The 20,714-nt window shown below is 31.9% G+C and overlaps 2 protein-coding genes across 5 annotated transcripts in view; both read right to left on the bottom strand.

The window, feature by feature from the left end:
• LOC126847463 (innexin shaking-B) overlaps window positions 1-12,656 on the bottom strand; it is a 39,124-nt gene extending 26,468 nt beyond the window's left edge. Inside the window, exons 1-2 of the mRNA XM_050587703.1 lie at window positions 12,046-12,656; window positions 3,808-4,288 (exon numbers count right to left, since the gene is read on the bottom strand). Coding sequence (XP_050443660.1) covers window positions 3,808-4,167 — 360 coding nt within the window. The 5' untranslated portion in view covers window positions 4,168-4,288; window positions 12,046-12,656. The remainder of the gene's footprint in view (window positions 1-3,807; window positions 4,289-12,045) is intronic.
• Window positions 12,657-15,193: 2,537 nt separating this feature from the next.
• On the bottom strand, window positions 15,194-19,235 carry LOC126847464 (uncharacterized). 4 transcript variants are annotated; one of them, XM_050587704.1, is made up of 8 exons: window positions 19,115-19,235; window positions 18,414-18,613; window positions 18,271-18,335; window positions 17,992-18,132; window positions 17,106-17,252; window positions 16,766-17,002; window positions 16,620-16,680; window positions 15,194-15,306 (listed from the first exon to the last, which is right to left on the bottom strand). In XM_050587704.1, the coding sequence occupies exons 2-7, from the start codon at window positions 18,592-18,594 to the stop codon at window positions 16,624-16,626; spliced, it is 828 nt and encodes a 275-aa protein (XP_050443661.1). In that variant the 5' UTR covers window positions 18,595-18,613; window positions 19,115-19,235; the 3' UTR covers window positions 15,194-15,306; window positions 16,620-16,623. The 4 variants fall into 4 exon arrangements, with proteins under 4 accessions (XP_050443661.1, XP_050443662.1, XP_050443664.1 ...); XM_050587705.1 differs by lacking the exon at window positions 19,115-19,235 and adding an exon at window positions 18,957-19,085 and having other exon boundaries at window positions 15,236-15,306; XM_050587707.1 differs by lacking the exon at window positions 19,115-19,235 and adding an exon at window positions 18,704-18,868 and having other exon boundaries at window positions 15,236-15,306.
• Between the last annotated feature and the right edge of the window lie 1,479 nt (window positions 19,236-20,714).

The raw sequence follows: 20,714 nt of genomic DNA, 5'->3' as shown, positions 1-20,714 counted from the left end.
ACTTAAAAAGTAATTCAAAGGGTTTAAATATTTAAATAATACAACGAGCACTCTCCGCGAGTCTATATTTAATCTACAAATAAAAAATCGAATTTGTTTATATTTATCGACGGTTAAACGTCTAAAAAGTAATTCTTCTAGTGCCAAATTATCGTACAATAGAACAAATAGGTTTTATTAATATTTTATACTTACTAATCGACTCTAATGACTTTTATCAGAGAGTATAATGTAAACGTGTCGATCTTGCAACTCAAGACCTACTCAAAGCATTTGTCGGAAGAATTGATGTTTGTTTAGGTGTTAAGTAACGCGATTGGTTCAATTTCTTGATGTAAAAAAAAAAGATCAATTCACCTGGTTAAATTTAAAAATTCGTCTAAAATTCTATTCCATTACAACAGTTACATTTCAATTACCAATCCACTAACTGTCGCCTACCCTTGTAAGAGTTTTTTTATTTTTATTTTATGACATTGTAAAATGTGTGAAAATATTTGTTAATAGAAAAAAAATCTAAAAACATGTCAATTACTGACGATAACGCAGCAATAATTAAAACATTATTAAGTAAGCGAAAAGTCTAGCTGCAGTGTAACCACAATGATAAAATTACATTTCTCTGGTACATATTTTTAATTTGTCTCACTACTGCAGCCGTGTAATACAAAACATATGACTTATCAGTTGCAATATTATCAAGAATGTGACACAATTCAAATATCTGGCCACACCGATTACCCAATCGAATAATATGGAAATGGGCAATAAGTGCTCTAATGCCCTGGACAATCTGTTTGACTCGAAGCTACTCTCAACAAAATATATATAAGTTCAACGCTGATAAGATCGATAGTACTGTATGGTAGTAAGGAAGACTGAGGAACGTGGACAGTTATATTTGTCTAAGGGGCCGTAACAAAAAAAATATATCATCACACAACCATTGGAAATTTAAAATTTATCTATTGATCTGACGTACAGTCGATAAGGATGATACTGTAAAGTGTTTATAGACTTGTAAAAGAAAAATTATTTATTTCTATTAAAGTTAAAGTTTTTATTATTTTTATTTTTATTAAAGTGGTCAAACTGTCGCAAATTTTTACTCAATGTTCAAATGACGCCTTTTTTTTTAAGCCCAAAAAAACCATGTCCCCAAAAATCACATCCGTATAAAACATAATATTATTAGCTATTCGGTCGTTTGAGATAACAGTAATATTGTATAAATAAGACGTCTTGAAGAGTTGCGCCTTTCAGCGCCGACCGTAGGCCACACATTGGCGTTATTGGTGTCTTTGGCGGTCACCCGACGGCAAACTTCTTAAGGGGATTGCATGCGATCTGTTACTAAGGAGTTTTGTATAGGCAATATTTAAGAAACATGAGGTTTTAATACATTTCTACCATGACAATCAATTTACCGGTTAATTTTTACAAGCTTCGAGGTATTATTTTTAATTTAAATAATTTTTTCTATGAGTAACTTTGCCACTTTGGTTTATTTTAGACCAAAAAAGCCAGACGAAATTTCGAATACATAGCATGGTGCAATTTCAATTTTGTAAAGACATTCGAGTTCTTTGGCTACCTCACTATGTCATGTAGGAGGAAGCCGATTACCATTAAAAAATGTCAGTTTCTTGTAATTAAATAAATTAAATTTGCAATTTTTTCAACATTAAAACCCGATTTTTTTACACAAACAAAACCAATAATCAAACATTTGCTCACTACGAAACCTAGTAAAGTTGCCAAAGAACTGGTATATCTTTACAGAATTGAAATCGGATCATCTTAAGTAGTCGAATTTTTGTCTGGCTTTTTGTCTAAAAAAAACAGACCGCGTGCAATTCCCACGATAACACAAAACAATCTACACAAACACACACACACACACAGACACTTTGACGATGATATTATTATTATCATTATCATTACTATCATTATTGTTATTATTGTGTTTGGAACGTGCACACGATTTACGACCGTTTTGAGAACGATTTACTCTCAGTTTGCATGCTAGTGGACGTTTTACGAGTTTACTTAATATGTGTGCGGTCCTAATCTTAATATAATACAATAGCTGTTACACACACATTCGAGACGTTTATTTTTTGTTATTATTACTGTTATTGTTTTTTTAGTTTTTTATTGACCACCGCCGACACCGTTTACAAAGTGCACTCTATATTTAAACGGTTCGCCAAACCGTGTACCGGCCTTAGCCACAATAGCACCGGAATAGCTCCGTCACAACTCGCTTGTGCTAAGTCCTCGACGTACAAACGTAGAATATGATATTTTAGTAAGTCCGGTGAATCGAGAGAACGGCAAAATATACTTATGCGGTCTCAATAATCAATTAGATTGGTTGTCTGCAAATGTAAACAGAAACGTACGAATCGTCCGTCGTGAAAATAAATAATTACAAACTTCAAACGTCAAAGGTGCTATCGATCAAACGCGCGTTAAGTTTTTCGACCGCTCCAAAATATTAAGAAAATCCAAAACAGTTTTTCAGCCGAGTCTGCAACCACGAAAGAGCATTTTCATGTCTCGTTGAAGTACCGAATACATTAGGCCAAGGAGATTAAAAAATTATGTACAATCAAGTTTCTGGCTAAAATTGTAGTGTTTATTATCTGGCCAAAAATAACTTAACATAGAGAATTAAACTATTTTGAATTTATCATTTAGTTCTAATTTGAACGTTGAACGTACGGCATATCTCTTATCTCATATCAGATAACAGCGTAACAGATTAACATTCGAAATGGATCCCTTTGGTACCTCTGGGCGCGTAACAGCGTAACGCTTTTTTTGGTAACACTTTTTTTCGGTTATGTCCCGGCTAATTCCCACCCTTATCTCCTACCCCCTATTCCACCCCTATCTCCCGTCCCCAACCCTTTCGCTTTTTTCGTTACGCTCTTTTGGTAACGCTTTTATGGTAACGCTTATATGGTAACGCTTTTTTCGGTTATGTGCCAGAGCTAAGACATGAAAATGTCAAAAGGTATATCGTAAATTACTTAATAACGTTTTGGCATCATCTTTACATTAACATTAGCTGTTATCGCAAAGTAAGTGGGAAGGGTAACATTATAATATACGATATTATAATATAGTAGGTAAAAGGTAATATTAAATGTACCAATATATTTTACGTTGAAATTGTATTGTTTTTAATATGAATATGTTTGTTTTTGGATTGTTCAGTTCAAATGTTACGTAACACTTTACAATAAGATTAAAATCTATCCCATTGTTTATGCGTTTACTCATTTACTCGATTACTAAATATATTTACTCGTCTACTCGATTTATTTACTGGTTTACTAGATTTTTTTACTCGTTTACTCGACTAATTTGCTCGATTTGTTTACACGGTTCTTTTACTCGGTTTGTTCACTCGTATACTCGATCCATTTACTTGATTTATTTACTCGCTTACTCCATTCGTTTAATTGGATACTCAATTTATTTACTTGATTTGTTTGCTCGTTAACTCGATTCTTTTATTTTATTCATTCACCCGATTTGTTCACTAGTTTACTCGAAATTATTAACTCAGTGTATTTTTACTCGATTCGTTAACTCAGTTTATTTTATCGTTTACTCGATTGTTTAATTCGCTTATTCGACAAAATATTATTATTATGAACACATCAAGATGTCCAAATGCAAGTCTGTCTGACATTTGACATACATTTGCAGTGGTGCCACTTAGCGTTTTTTTTACTTCGCTAATGCAACGGTCGACGGGACAGGTTTGGCTGTGGCCGAACAAATTTCAATTACCTGAAAAAACAGACAAAAGCACACCCACTGGTAGTAGCCGTAGGTCTTGCGGTCTTCGAGTTTGCCCTTGGTGTTGTCTACACCCGGGTACGGCACGCTGACGCCCACCTTCTTCTTGAAAGCCCCCTTGATGGTGTACGTGGAGTGTATCCAACAATAGGTGTTCAGCACGTCCTCGGGTATGTCCTTGGTGTGTATGCAGTCGATGGGGTTGCCCACGTACTGGCGGGTGGTAACGATCAAGCTGAACGCTGTCAGCATCATCACCGTCAGACTGTAGTGCAAGCGAAATACAGGCGAGTCGATGTGCACGTGACTGATTTTTGCCAGGCTCTTCAGGCCCCGGAACACGTCAAGCATAGCGTACCGGGCCGGCGGGACTTCCCATGCGTAAGTCCCGCATTCCAGCCGCGCGGCTTGTCAGCTACCGACCGTATCCATTAATCTCCGGGCATGCGATGACCACACCGCATGCGAAATCCTGCAGGACAAACAATACAAATAATTATGATGAGACCATGTTATGAAATTATGTAGCTAATAAGAGGAAATCGATTATTTCTGGATGACTAATAAGAGATAATGTCGTTTGCACTGTTACACCCTGCCGCACTAGAAGAGTTCACTGGTAATCGTACCTACTGATGCAGGCCAATGCAAAACCAGACGAAACATACCCGAAACCGTATGCAGAAAACTATAGTGCAGTACTGAAACATACAAATGTGCACCAATGCAACATAGTGGAAAACGCTGTTATAAGAAAAAAAATAATAGGATAAAATTAATAATCTATACCTATATACGCGCTTTTATAAGTGAATGTTACAAGAAAAACGAAAAATGTTACTGCGCATTCGCTGTTATTCCCGCCAATAGGCTGATACCTACCTACAAAACTAATAAGAGATTATTGATAACCTTATCAGCTGAAAAGAGATAAATGATAAAAGGAAATCAATTATCCTTGCATAACAATAAGATAGAGAAAATTAGCCGATCGTCTGTTCTAGTATGGGGATGAATGATAAGATTAAGCAAGTGTTGTTAGGAGGCACATCGGCCAAAGCGTTATAAATCAACAATGACACTCAAATACCAAATGATGTAAGAACTGGACAAACTCAATTATTGTCGTCCTGCTACGTGGGAAAATACGAGTAACACTATTAAAAAGGTCACAGTAGTGAATTGTACTTGAGATTAAAGTACATACTGTACCCATTACAAAGCAGACTCCAGATGGCGTACAAACTACACGTGGCTTATAGGGAAGTATTTACATTAATAGTTAAAACTATTGCCCCCTTCTCCTAAAAAAAAAAAGAGAAGTGTAGATTCCAATTCGCCGCTTGAAAAAGCAACCTCCCCATTAGTAATCAAAAAATTAAAATGTTACCAGAAACCTAAAACTAGACCAATGCCAATGCAACAAATTAACTATATTTTAATGGGTTTCAGTTTTCGTGTAAAACGTGTATACTATGATTAAACCGTCAATACACTCAATGTGTTCATGGATATTACTTATTATTCGCTTTCTCCAAAGCGCTATGTTTTTAAACGAAAAAGTATATTTATTGCATATGTATATATATATAATTGTACAAAGAAAACGGTCTTTGTTTACGTAGAACATGGCAAACCGATTATGATATTCTAAACATGAAACATATGTTTTATTTGAACAAAAAACAAAAAATGCACATCATCGTCAGTATTTTACCGAGAAGAGAAATAAATTTAAAAAAAAAAATAGCGGATATGTATTTTTTATTTTTTTATGTAAATCCGATAGCCCACGCATTGTCTTAGGTTGGTGTCCCTTTTATGTTTAATGCACTTTTAAAGTTTCTTTGATTACTCATCGCCGTCATTCGTCATTACTAAGCTGTAATAATAATAATAATAATAATAATAATAATAATAAAAATAATAACAACATTTCATAAGTGCGGTCAACTGACTATTTAGTGATTATTATTGTGATAAAAATAACCGCATAATTGGACGCGTGCAGTTTTTTCTCCAACACGTTTTTAATACTGACATATCCTAACAACTAGTGTAGTTTATACAATGTGACAACCGGCATCCCACTAAAATACATTATAGCTAACATTGTGATTGTTATTAGTCATACGATAATTTCATAAAATTCGCTGTAAAATACATTTTAAACAGTTTTAAACTTAACCTTCCAAAGCAACAGCTGGTCGTTAGCTCGTTTCTAGTTTTCAACCCTTTAATAGTGCATTAAATGTCAATATAATACGAGTACACGTGATCGAATCGCTTATTCAAGAAAGGGAATACTATATCAAAACACCCAAAATGCCGAGAAAACGCAAAAAAAACTGTTGTGTTAAGTATGAACGTTAAAAAAAAAGCAAAAAACTCATTATATTATCCATTAGAAATATTTTATTTTATTTTTTAGCTTTTCGCAGCTGGCGGACTTATTCCCTTTGCTAAATAAAATATAAAAAACACGGTGGAATAGAAAACGAAAACGGTTTATTTGCCAAATAATAAAATAACAAATAAAATTATCGAATATAAAAAGTAAATGTAAAAGCTTTACTACTGGCACGTTTAATTATGACTCAAATCAAATTATAACTAATTCGATATTTTATTAGACTTATTCCCTTTCATAAATAAACGAGATTTTCATTAGCATAATATTTTATAGGCTTTAGAGCGTCGACTTGATAATTTTCTTATGCAAACTTGTTCGTCTCACTCTATAAAGTATTTTGACACCGAAAATTAATTTTCGAAAAAATGTTGACTGTGGGATTCGCACATAACAGTCACAAACAGTACCACGGCACGTTTCATGCTTCCCACAAATAGATTAGGTTAGGTCAGGGTGTATTATGAGATTGTACTGACAATACTTCGACACGAATTATCGATAAAGATTATAAAGTTTGCTATCTAACCTAACCTTACTCCTTATTTGCAAAAAATATAATCTCATCTATTTAAAATATGTTAAAAATCTATAATAATCGACTACTAAGAATATAACCTTTGCGATCCAAGTCCCAACCTAATAGAATCCCGTTAGTTCTTACTCATTATCTCGGATTGGTTTGTGCATAAATATAAGACGAATTGCAAATATGATAAAACACTTTTGAGTTCAACTATTAAAACGTTTTTATATCGATATTTGTAAGCATTGGTCACGCGCAATTTTGAGGGACAGCAATATTCTCAACCAAAGTAAACAACCTGTTCACGGTGAATTTAGATTCAGTCTCGCCACGTTTAACTGGCGTGCTATTCAATTTAAACTCAAAAGTTTTCTAATATACATTTTGTGTACACGCCATTCTATTTTCCGGTCCATAGACCCGACCGAATATTAAAAAAAAAAAAAAGCTGTTTTGAATTAAAACCTAAACACTATGTAGGATAACTCAAAGCCGACAGTGCTGGACTGTGTTGCATGTTGTTTTTATTTTGGTCTACTACGATAATGTCATAATTTGGAGCACTTGGTCCGTCGGGATCAATTTATTTAAAAAGCGTTATTTATATTTAAAAAAAAAAAGAAAAAAAATACACACTTATAAAAACTACTTGGTTACAACAACTATTGTATTGTATATCTAAGAGACTGTCACGTTGTTTATAGCGAAGTACAATTTTTTTTTATACATTTCAAGATCATTATTTCAAGATAGATATTTTTACGGTTTTTATTTTTTAATTGTTTGGATTTTTTTGCCGATTCCGAGAGTAATTATTGTACGGATATATTATACTGAAGGTATTTAAATAAAGTAAACATTTACATTATTTTCATTTGTCTAATACATTCAATAGTACCTACATTGGACTATACAATTTTACATTTTACATTCAACATCGAATATCTGGGGATTATAAAAACTTAATGTGAGTTGGCTGTTAGAGTGTTGGACACGCTAATATACAGGATGATTCATTCTTTGAAACATAAATAGTAACTTAACAAATTAAGAACAATTTGCTGAACATTTCGACTGGTCGATAACCAGTTTCGCACGATTTTCATAGTTATTAAAGTTTAAAAATTAGGACTTGAATAGGTATTGTCTAATATGTATTGTAAAATAACATCAAAAACAAAAATGTTTACAAAAGGACAAACTACAAGATTGCAATATTGTTTTCAAAGAAAATGAGTGCCTCGCGTTCAATGAATCACCCTGTAGCTATAGCTATAGAACGACACATAATCTTACCTATAGGAACAATACTGTTAAGAATGGTTGGTTGTATATACAGGTACCTAAGTGTAAAGTACAAAGTCGGCGACGTGGCTAACGGGATTAAGACACTCGCGTGCACATAATATTATTGCGGTAAGACAAAAGTGACGGACCCTAAGAATATAATATTCCGGGTCCCCTAGGTCGTAAAAAGTGAAGCCATTTTTTTTTTATGTATAAATATATAATGTATATTTTATTATTATTATTATTCGACTAGCCAGCCCGGCCGACGTTTAACCGGCAAAGGCTCTGGTTTCGGATTATACATAAGGGGAGCCCGGCAAGCTTAACGCGAATAAATCATCAACCTCCAAGACTGTTCCCTGTCGCCGCCACCGAACGCGACCGCCGTTTTATTGGTCCATATAACACACGATAATTATTATTGTCATCGTCGTAGATCTCAGTGGCAGTAAAAAAAAAAAATAGTGCTTAATAATATAAGCCGACCGAGAATTTCTGGTTCTCATAGTCGTTATCCCACAAGCAATCCGGATCAACGGATGCGCCCGTTGGCATCGGTACCTTAAGCCGCCGGATATATCGTTTGAAAAAGAAACCGGCAACACAAAAAGGTGAATGTCTCCACAAACAAACAATGTGTGACCGTATCCAGTAAATAAAAATAATTCCATACCTATCCTCATAATGTTTTCTATAATATGAGATCCGTATATCACCGGTAGCAGACACAAAAATTGTCCTACCAACGTATGAACCAATAAAGACAAACATACCCATCGCTCACCGTGAATGTAAATGAGATATTTTGATTTTATTGAAATTAACAGGTTTTTGAAAAAAATTACCTTCCATCGTCGTTGTCATACTTACCTATTTGGCCTATCAGTCAGGTTAGGTTAGGTTAGGTCTACACGCTAGTCTTCGGCTAGAAAATGTTTTAACACATTTTGTTGTTTTTTAGCTAAATCTTATGCTTTAGTTATTTTCCCTTTGAAGTTTGAAAAGTAAAAATGAGAAAACCACTAGACCGTCTCGCCCCCTTCGCTTTCCGCGCACTCTCACCGTGAAACATTAGAAAATGGTACTTACAAACTTCCAAGAAAAGGCGCGTGAATGAAAGACTTCGACAGACTTAATCCAATTTACCATAAGCAGGCAAAAAAACCACCCGCTGGCATTCCTGTGGAGAATTATCGCTGTTTCAAGTAACTGCGTGCGCCAATACGAATAAGTAGTGTTAATGAATGGTGTACAACACATGTTGCAAGGTATGGTTTCGGTCGCAAAAGGACAAATTAGGATATTATACAACACTCCATAACAATAATATACACACACATTGCATTCCTCAACATCACGCCTATTAGACATTTTCTTAAAAACTATTTTTCTAAAGTTTTTCTCTACTTCATTAACCTTTGATACTCTAAAAACTCTAACTTCTGTCCTATATCATATATTTAAACTCGCATAGAAGCATCTGTTATTGAGCTGTTATCAATTCAAAATGTTTTATTACATCAGATGAAATTACCTATAATAAAATACCTATACGTTAAAATTGTTTTTTTAGCTTCGATGTGGAGCTGAGAAGATATTGTTTTTACAAAGATGTGTTTTTATATGCCCACGATATCTCTCTAAACCACTTGACCGATTTCTTCGTGTAACGACTCTATAGATCTGTAATCGTATCTTAGTTAAAAGTTCAAGCCCAAAAAAAATGTACTTATTTTTCAACTTAAATTTACAGCGCTCCAAAACGTTTTTTAAAATAGTCGAATCAGTTCCAAATTCGTATGGAATATTCCTTAGACATACTGGAACAAGACTGAGGACAATCTAACCACCAGATTCTTCATAAATCATACTTATATGACATACTTGCATTTTTTTTAAAAAGTATGTTTATTTTTCTTTACATATTTTAAAAGTGTTTCTCAAGCATTATTAGGTATTAGTAATGTTTCCAAGACGTATCTTTTTCATTAGCCAAAATACAACACCCAAACACTAGATGGTATTACTACAATTTATACAAATCCCTTCGTGTGTAAATATATATATAATATTTAAAATAATTTATAGAAACAGAAAATAGAATTATCTTAATGTAGTGTAGTTTATTTTGTCCATAGTAAAAAGCAGACGTCTCCTAAAGCAATAAAACACTAATGAAGAGAAGTTAGAACCTTTTTTTTTTTTTACTTCTCACATTAAAATAAATCACTCGAGCCATTAGGAAGTGCGCCGTGAATAATATTCCAACGGCTTTCGACGACATTTTTCGTTACATAAAATATTAGATAAAAATAATTTTTATCATGTAAGTCGATCGACACGTTGTTAAACAGAATTTCAAACGATGATAAAAAAATATACAGCAATTCCTCACAATTAAAAATTGATCAGTTATATATATTATATAATTACCGTGATATTAGATGTGTACACATCTGTAGAGACTAATTTGTAACATTATTTCTCATAGTTCATACCTAATTAATCCAAGTTTTTAATGGATACGACAGAATAAAAAAATGCAATTTATTATATTGTGTGGTATAATAATTTACCATGTTACTATGTATATTACTATGTACAATGCACATGGATTATTTTTGCATAATCTTGTAGTTAATTGATTTTGTTTTTAATTGAATAATATTATTATTTTAATTTATTAAGACCAAAATACTTATAGGTAGGTACCTATACTTAATAGTATTAAAGAAAACTCGAAATTTCAGCAATACTGTATAAATCTATTAACAATTATCGGTGGTAAATATATTACATTATATAATTTTTAAGTCATAAAATTATATGATATATAATACTATAAAATAATCTAATATTGCTATTGACTAACGTTTTTTTAGCCTTTATTAAATAAAATGAACGCTTTAATTATCTATTTGTTTTAAGATTTGCTATTCATCATCATGTCAACTTAGAAGACGTATGATGACATAATAATTTACAACACATTTTTCATTAAATAGGAAACGTTATATAAATTGAAGAACTGAGGAAATGCTGGCATAGGCTGTTGTTAATTATTTTTGAAGGAATTTTCTGGTTAAATTGGATCGATTAACTAGCCGGTTATAGAAAAAACATTTTTTTTTTAATTTTCGGTTCAGGTCATTTTTTTTATTTAATTATATAAAATAATTCAATAGTTTACAAATAACATTATATACATACAATTTATATGACTTTTAATTTTAGCCGCAAGAATACCATTTTTTTTTTTACAAAATATAATAACTAATTAAATACATAAAGAATAAAATGTTTTAATTCACATATTTAGTGGCTTAAATATCTTAATTAATTGTTGCTAAAAATATGGCTCTGTTGGGCCCAAAGAACTGACAACATTTTATATTCTCTAAAAAAAAATATAGGACCAATAGACCGAAACCAGTTGTTAGGTACATTTTATCGACTATGACGAGTCATTTTACTTAAAATGCCTCAAGTCATCACCAAAATATCTTAAGTTGATTTATTTCGATTTTTTACGCCCTCGTCGCATGTTACAATTTGAAAGTTGTGAAAAAAAACCAAAGACATCTACTCTGTTGTAAAACATGACATACAACAGCTGTATTTCATCATGTTATATCATAAGTCCTAATGGATTTCAACAATTGTTTTACCACGTTGCACCGCTAATTGCTATATAATATAGGAGTGGGCAAGGCGATCAGAGTAAATTTCTAATAGCACATCTAGCCTAGAGACAGGAGCTTGTATCTACACTCTGATTGAATACAGACACCCAAAGAAGAACCGCAAGCGGGGCAGGCATACGCCAACATCTGCGGAAGTTCAAATTTTACAGGAAAGACAAACTACTAACAAATAGGGACATAGTGCCGATGCATGTAAGAAATTACACGCATGCGGTTCGTTTTGCGAGCAAACGATGAATTTTGATAGAAACATGATGGGAAAAAATTGCACGTTCTTTCACGTTCTTTCTTTTACTTACTTTTTCCGGGTAAACAAAAAAACAAAATCCTTAGGTCGGATTCGGTCGACAAGACGGGCTCGCACATACAAAAAGCAACAAGACAAATACACTTAACCGACTCCGGCCGGTCACATGTCGGTTCGAGGGCTCTCGGGGGAGCGGGCTGAGAGGGTAGAGGCCGCAAGGTCGGGGAGGGAAAAAGAATTAGGATTTTTTTTTTTTTTTTTAATTTATATTTTAAAAAACACACGCACACGGTATGCGACACGGGCGATACGGATATGGGAAAATCGCGTGGATCCGACGGGGCGGCGCTCGCACGTCTTACATGCACTCGCTTTTACACACGAGCAGGATAGGGACCGACCGAATCCCTTGGCTGCAGGCGACACGTCTCGGCACACCACACGAACGGCACACACTCGCAACCGATGATATTCGCCTTGCTCCACACACACACACACTCACGTTCTATATTTAAATCGCCTGCTGCATTTACACATAGCCCTGCAGTTGTACAGTTATATACAGTGTACAGTGTTGTGGCCGTTGTTATGTCGAGTGCGTGCGGTTTTATATACTTGCCCGGCGACCACTGTTCTGTACAGTGTACTTAAATAAGCAGAGCTTGGCCGCCACCTACCTATATACATCACACCGCGGTCGTGGGGCTCAATTCGGTTTTTTTTTTTTTTTTAATTTTATGACAAAAAACTTTAAACCCCGAAACCTGAGGAGGAAGGGCGCGTCACACGGTGCCAGAACCCAGAGCCGCGGGGGCTGAAACCCCTCACGTATGTAAATGAATTGTATGCACTAAAAATGTAGTCTTATAGTATAATATATTAGAATGTGTATTTTTTTTCTTCTTTTTACCGTGTAAACTTATTGCTTTTTTCATCCCTAGATCCGTCAAACACCCAAAGTGGCACAACCAGTGTATAAGATACGAGCTCCAATTGAATAGCTCGAAAAAATGCATTTAAAATCATATAATAGGTGTATGCATATCAAAACCCAAGGATTAGCGAGTCAACAAATTGTCAACCGATACAAGTATATAATTCTATAAGTCTCAATACAGTTTATGCGATTAATTATAATGATATCTCATATCGACAGTTAAATTTATTTATTTAGACGTACATTATCATTTCCTTATTAATTAATTTATGTAAATACACATCTTGTTGCCTTCAGAGTTGACTTTACTTTTTGTCAACAATAAGATCCTGAATTAAACATCTACAACAAAAATGAAAGAAGGCAACATTTTCAAGATATATCTATATATTATATATACATATATTTCTTGGTATAAAAGCTATCATTATATTAAGTAATTGAAAAATACATTTTTTCGACATCAATTAATATTAGGCTAAATAATAAGTATGTTAAAAAAAAACAATAGTTCATATTTTTCTTAAATTGGCATCATCTTCGGATTTGATAATAGACATTTTTTCTCTAAAATCATCATAGAGTAAAACGAGCATGCTGCGTGGCTTTATTATGACTCATGACTATACTAAAATAAATATACATACATAATCGTTTTAGCTTTAAAGTTTAACTTGATATGTCCCTTTACAAAATTCCTTTTTTAAATACTGGGGGTATACCGTATAACCTCCTCTTAATGGACTGTTTAACGGGAAAAACTCTAACGACTTTGACAAAAAAATCATTACCCATTAGAAAACCACATTTTTACCACCATTAGTGATAAAATTTAATTAAAAAATATGGACTCTTGTGCGGAATGAAAATCGTTGAATAACATTTACCAAATGTGGGATTGGTCGAAGTTTGAATGCGTACTGGATTGGAATAAAAAGACCAATACTCTAAAAAAAAAAAAATATTTTTCGTGTAGGACATTACCAAAACATTCCAAACGATATTTGGTTCAAAAGTCTGCGGCGACTGCACTGCCCTAATATGGTGCCATTGCCAATGTAAACGTATAGTAATAGTATGATGGCTTTAAAATTCAAGAGGTGCTGTGGCTCCCATTAGCGCCTTATAGACGCCTATGGCATTACCTAGTTTCGGTGTTCCCGAATGGCGTTCAATCGTGCTATTGTGTAGACAACACGCATCGTGAGACGTTTAAGGGTTTTGTAAATCTTACCTGCATAAAGGACCATTCCGAAAAACGAGAGCTTAAGTATTGCCTATCCTCTCCCACGCCTAGACCCCATTACAAGTTTAAAAATATTCATTAATAGAATACAATTAAATATAAGTACAACGAAAACAATATTGATTTGATTTGTATAGTCTAACAATAGGCAAATTTGCGTCGGGCTTGATTTTATCACTACCTTAAAAATAGATATCTGTCCGGATTTCACTGTATTAGCTAGTCTATTGGAATGTAATATAAATGGAAACCTTACAATTTTTCCTCCAGCAAACATGCAAGGACATGTCGACATGGCCGAGTAGAAAATAGTTACAGTAAAACTATAAAATTACTATAAAGTATTATTAAAAATTAATCTAATCAAAAAATTACAAATTTAATTTTGACCAACGACTATCTACGTAGTTGTCGCTTTTACAACCTATAAATAATCGCTGAGTAAACACACAAAAATTTAATGGGCGTCAGATTTTTTTTTTAATGAAGAAACTACATAGGGAATTTTAATTTATATGAGGTGGGCGAGACGACACCTATATATGTATTCAAAGAATGGAGAAAAATGGAGAATTTAAAAAAAAAATAGGTAGGTGCCTACCAGAAGCTAGCTGAGAGACTAGCCCACCTCTTGTCGGTCTAGCTGGGTATACGCCACCGAGTTTGGAGCAAACATTAGAAAAACGAAGAATTCAACATAAAATACCTACACGGACATTTCTATTTCTATAAATTATTTTCTGGTGACATAATCTTTATTGTTATTATTCAAACCGTGTGCACGCTTACACGCGAGTACGTGATGCACTGCTGGTAAGAAAATAATAAATCTTAGATGAGTCAAATCCGCATCAACACGGAAAATATTTTTTACCGGACCGACATTATCTGTGTATCTAAGGGTTAAAAGTGTCGCATATATTACATATATACATAAAGCAAGTGGCAACACGAAATTGTGTTTAGAAGATGTCGTGGATCCAGATAAAAAAAAAACACATTTCAAAAAAAAAAAAATTATAATATACAAAAAGATTTTCAAAATGTAGCAATATTTTAATAATAATAATAGTAATAATTCAATTTTTAAAAATAACATAGAGCGACAATTGAACAAAACATATCAGGTTCTGAAAAAAAAAAGATAAAAAGTACAGTAAGTTCCTTATTAATCTAAATCAAGTTTACTGTTACAGAGTTAGAAAATAATATTGTTAAAGTCCTTAAAATGTCTACGAAGTTACTTTGCATAGAGCTGTAAAAGTTTTTTACTAGGTACGTGACATTAAAACTCCTTACCACACAATTACAATGACATGACAAATTCAAAGTTTTATCGACAATATGTTCTTATAATAAAAGTCATATCTAGGATTTACAGCGTAACAGAAAAAAACCTGAACTTTTAGTGGAACTCACATGTTTAAATTACCATTTAAATCACATTTAAATTACCTAATGGGGTACATATCATTATGACTTTATGCTATATCATTTTTATAATAGTTTAATACAATTTTTTTTTTTTATGCTACAAAATTAACTATAATTAAATAATTTACAATGGATTCATTTGTAGTAATGATAAGTTGCACCTAACAAATGTGAATATTTAAAAACAAAAAACTAAGAACAACCATTTTGGCAGTAGAATAAATGTTTAAAAAATAATGTAAAGGTATACGAACATATTATTTCCAATGTTTTACTAGTACCTACGTAAAATATTATCATTTTTTAAACACATTTTTATTTCCTGCCAAAACATGATTTTAAAATATTTACAATTTTTTGAAAACACTCATACTTTTTTTCTACTTGGGAATGTACCCGTCCCTGAAAATAAAATAGAAATGTATTCAAACAGGAAATTAACCATTGTTGTCAAATACGAGTACTTTGTATATGTTATATAACTAGATAAAAAAAAAATGTTTTAAGATAAATGTAGAAATATTTAAAAAATTTTATAAGTAATTAATACAATTTGTTAACTATTTTTAAATAGGCCTCGGATAAAATGCTTAATTGATTTAAATCGTACAAATCAAAAAGATATGTGATTCAATACAATTTTACAAGCCAACCTAATGAATATTATATCTACGAATTTCTACTTATACTTATAAATGATGTTCTTTTTTTAGGAAAAAAATGATATATTATCCACTATCAATTATATTTGTTATTTTTATATTCAAATTTAAATTAATTATTTTTATGCAGTGCTAAATTTTTTTAATGATTTTTTCTTTTTTTAATAATTTAATATCCTCCAATCCTTTTTAATTACAATAATGATTTTTTTTTAATACTAGGTTTGAATACTAGACCTCTTAATTAATCTAAATTTAAATCACATACTATTAATATAAAACCAAAAAAAATATGTACATCACCGTTTTTTTATAATTTGAAAAGTTCAGTAATTTGACATATTTACCTGATTATTGATTAGCCAACGATTCAGTTATGACTTGTAACTCTTGTTCTTGCCTCAAAAGCTTTTTATCGAAAATAAAAAAAAACCATTATCTATTAAAAATTCCTGATGGACAAGCCATTAAAAACAATTATGAAATAACTTACTTCACAAACATCGTTTAGTTTCGATTCAATAAAATCGGTCTCGGTCAAACCATCATTTTTTATTTGTTCGGTAAATTCGTCTAGAGATATTTTATTGAACTGCAAGTCGGTCGGTAAAGTGACTTGATTTTGTTCACAAATCTTTATGTAATTGGCAACTTCCTCTTTGACAGTGTCCACATCCAACACATTTAAGCGATCATCAGTCAATAAGGAATTATCACATGCAGAAGAATCCTAACAAAATACATAACCGTCATATTATTATATTTATTATAATATTCACATAAATACTATAAAAACGTTTTATTTATAACTGTATACTTAACAATTTACTCACATTTAGGCAATCGCTAGCAGACTTTTTTAAAATACTTTCAAGTTTTTGCATCGATTCTTCAAAAGTATAGCCGTTTAAATTTTGCGACTCAGGATTCTTTAATTTCAGCATTAACTCAGCCGGAAGATATATCTTTTTCGTAATTGACTGAAATATCATTCAATATCATTTTAAATAATAAAATACAAACAAATCAGATAGTAATACAACATTGTTTATACAATTTTTAAACGTATGTTTATCACATTTAAGATTATTGTTTCAGTTTAAAAGTGAAGAAAGTCGACGCCGAGGCATTTAAATGCGAAATGTGTGTAAACAATTTTATTTTAACTAGGTATTAACAATTATTTTATACTTAGTATCTCTTCAACTTGAATACATATTTACACTTTTGTTTACACTATAAAATAATTTAAAAATATTTAACTCTAGTATTAGAAAAATAATTATAGAAATTGTTAGATAAAAATGTAACATAAATTGACGTGTTAAGTAATACTGATATTAATTTAGATCTTATACTTAAAGAATTGTTTAAACAGGTCTTTAAGTTGTGTAGACTTAAACAATAAAAAAAATGTTTTAAGTCGTTTTTCTACTATTTTATTAATTTTTCAAACGCTGTGCTTAAGTGTATAATTTTTTTTTACCCCATTGCATAAAATAGAAATATTTCCCGAAAGAAATTCAGAAATTTGTAAATTAAAAACCAACCTAATGAATATATTTATTTTCAAATTTGTCAAAAAATTGAACAGCCTAAAAATACATCTGACACTAGTATTACATTGCTTATTACATAGAATCATAATAATAGACAATACTATACTGTGTACATATATTTTTACCTATAGCAATATTATTTTATATTGTCTAAACTTACTCGAAGAAATTCTATCTTTTGATAAGTATGGCTAAACATTGTTTCATAATCAGGCCGTGGAGCTGAATCTAATTTAGCAGGTCTAAATGCCGGCGCGATTCTTTTCCAACAAGCAAGTTGCTTTTCGTTAGACATATCACCCTAAAATAAAACCATTTGATTAATATTACAATTATAAAAACAAACCATTTTAAACAATTATCAATATTACAGTTAATTTAAAAACAAGCGAACAAATTGTGATGTTCCGTGGTGATAACATTATGGCATTAGACTCACCTTTAAAAACAGATCTGCTGTTTCTTTATTTAACAACCCAAACTCCACAAATATTCGCTTTAAATCTAGAAAATAATGAATAAGCTTTAACAAATTTTTATGCATGAAAAAACTATACAAACAAAACTTAAAATAATATAAACCGTGTTCCGTAGCGTCCGATTCCGTATCAATGTCTAAGAGTTGTTCGTACACTAGAGTTTTAATCCATTTGTCTCGACTGGGTCCATTTTGAAAAAACAGTTCCTCAATTGTCCTATCATCCATATCGGCCACATCGATTCGAGTGAAATTCGAGCGCACCAATTTTAATAAATCTTCCATGTTTCTAAATTGACTATAACTAAACAATACACGTTAGTATGACAGTTAAACAAGACCATAAAATAATAACCTTAGTTCTGAAATTTTAAAAGATAAAATAACAATATACCTAATATATATTTAGTTATTATTTAAAATTTTCAATACATGATGCATTGTAGACAATTATTATTGTGGTAATTTTTCAAATAGTGACAAGAAAAAAATGGTGACCAAGAGAAAAAAAGTACGTTTATCCTATATTTTAACAATGTTAGAGTGGCACAGTTTTGTCGAATAAGGAGAAAAATAGAAGAACATGAGCAAAGTTAATGCAATACACACAATTTATGGTTAAGTATAATGATGATACAATTAAGTACCTAATTAACTTGACTTAACGTTGAATCTAAAAAACATAGGATACAATATTTTATAATTGCACTAAAATTACAAAATATATAAAACATTTATAAGAAAAAATATTAATAAATAAAATATTATTTATTCAACAAATTACAGTTTTAAAAAAAATACTTACAGACTTTAGCATCTGAGTAGACAGTTGGATGTTCAAAACGCAACGTTTGTGATGATAAGTGATAACATGTCAAAAGCCAGCACCACAACATGAATTGATAAGGCGGTTATCAGTGAAATGTCAACGTAGTTGCCTATTCAGTTAAAGTAAAGAGAACCCAAAAAATCAAGTAGTTAAATCTTAAATAAATAATAATTAATTTTATTATTATTAAAAAACAAAAATAAAATCTTATCACTTTTTCCTTAATTGATAATTTTCTTAACTTACCATCAATTAAATACTCGTTTAAACAAGTTTCACCATCCTCCACACTATGAATAAAGAAGTGATACTAAATTCATGTTAAAAAAAATTAGATTAATAAATTGGTTTTCTCTCTACTTAAGTTAAGTTTTAGTTTTTTAAGACTTAACAGTTTTAAATGTTTTGATGTGAACCTGACATTAGACAAAAGTATAATTAATGGACCGAAACCGGTGGTGAAGTTTCTTTTTAAAATCATTTTCATTTATGTTAAAGCACGATATAGAGTGATCATTTTGCCGTGAACCATTTAATACCTCATAGGGTTTAATAAGAAATTTAATATTATTTTTATACAATGGTGATCTCAATTTTCCAGAATTTTTTTGTTTTTACCCCCCTTCCAAACTAATTATTTGTATATAAACGACGTAACGTATATTACATTTGATTTATCTTCATTGTCTTCGTCTTACACTCCCCACTACATGGGGTCGGCCACCCTAGTCCTACACCTCCTTAGAGCTCGATCTTCTACATCTCGTTAAAATACCCTAGCTATCCTCATATCACTCTCTACTCCGTCCATCCATTTTTTCTTTGGTTTTCCTCTTTTTTTTCCCCTCTACATTCATCGTCGTAAGTCGTAACACCTCTCGCTGCCTCTGCCTCATCTTTTCTCTAACATGACCGAACCATCTCAGCATATTGTCTTTCATTTTCTCCAGAATTGACGCAACTCCTAGACTTCCCCTAATGTATTAATTTCTTATTCTATCTTCCCTAGTCACTCCACTCCTTCATCTTAACATTCTCATCTCTGCTACACTCATTCTCTGTTCAGTTTTCTTATCTACTGTCCAACATTCCGACCCATATAACATTGCTGCCTCACTACCGACCTATACAATTTACCTTTTAATCTTATAGGCATCCTCCTGTTACAAAAAACACCCGCGACGCTCCTCTCCAATTCATCCATCCACAATTCTATTTTTCTCATCCTCCTCGTGCACACCATTTTTTTGTACCACCGATCCTAAGTACTTAAACTTATCAACCTCACACACTAAAAGTACATTAATACATGTACATAAATATACATTTCTTATAAAAATTTAAACCAAGACTGACATCATTTTTATTGCGGGTAGTAGTTTAACTTAATATTATCGTCGTCGCAATGGCTTTAAAAATATATACATAAATAGTTTTAAATTGATTTTATTTTTTTAAAACGAATTAGGCTAAAATCATGCCAACTGTAAGAATAGTAATTAAACACTACAGAAGTTGATAACTATGATGATCTTGTGTAAATGTAGTCTGCGCGTTGTTTAACAATACAACAGTG

The sequence above is a fragment of the Adelges cooleyi genome, unplaced genomic scaffold (genome assembly GCF_023614345.1).
Source record: "Adelges cooleyi isolate 19-005CV unplaced genomic scaffold, UGA_ACOO_1.1 ACOO_flye_CR_arks_rails_tigmint_CR_PRNA_108, whole genome shotgun sequence".
Classification (NCBI taxonomy): domain Eukaryota; kingdom Metazoa; phylum Arthropoda; class Insecta; order Hemiptera; family Adelgidae; genus Adelges; species Adelges cooleyi.
Note: the sequence above shows the minus strand (reverse complement) of the source record. Positions and strands in the feature narration are given on the sequence as shown.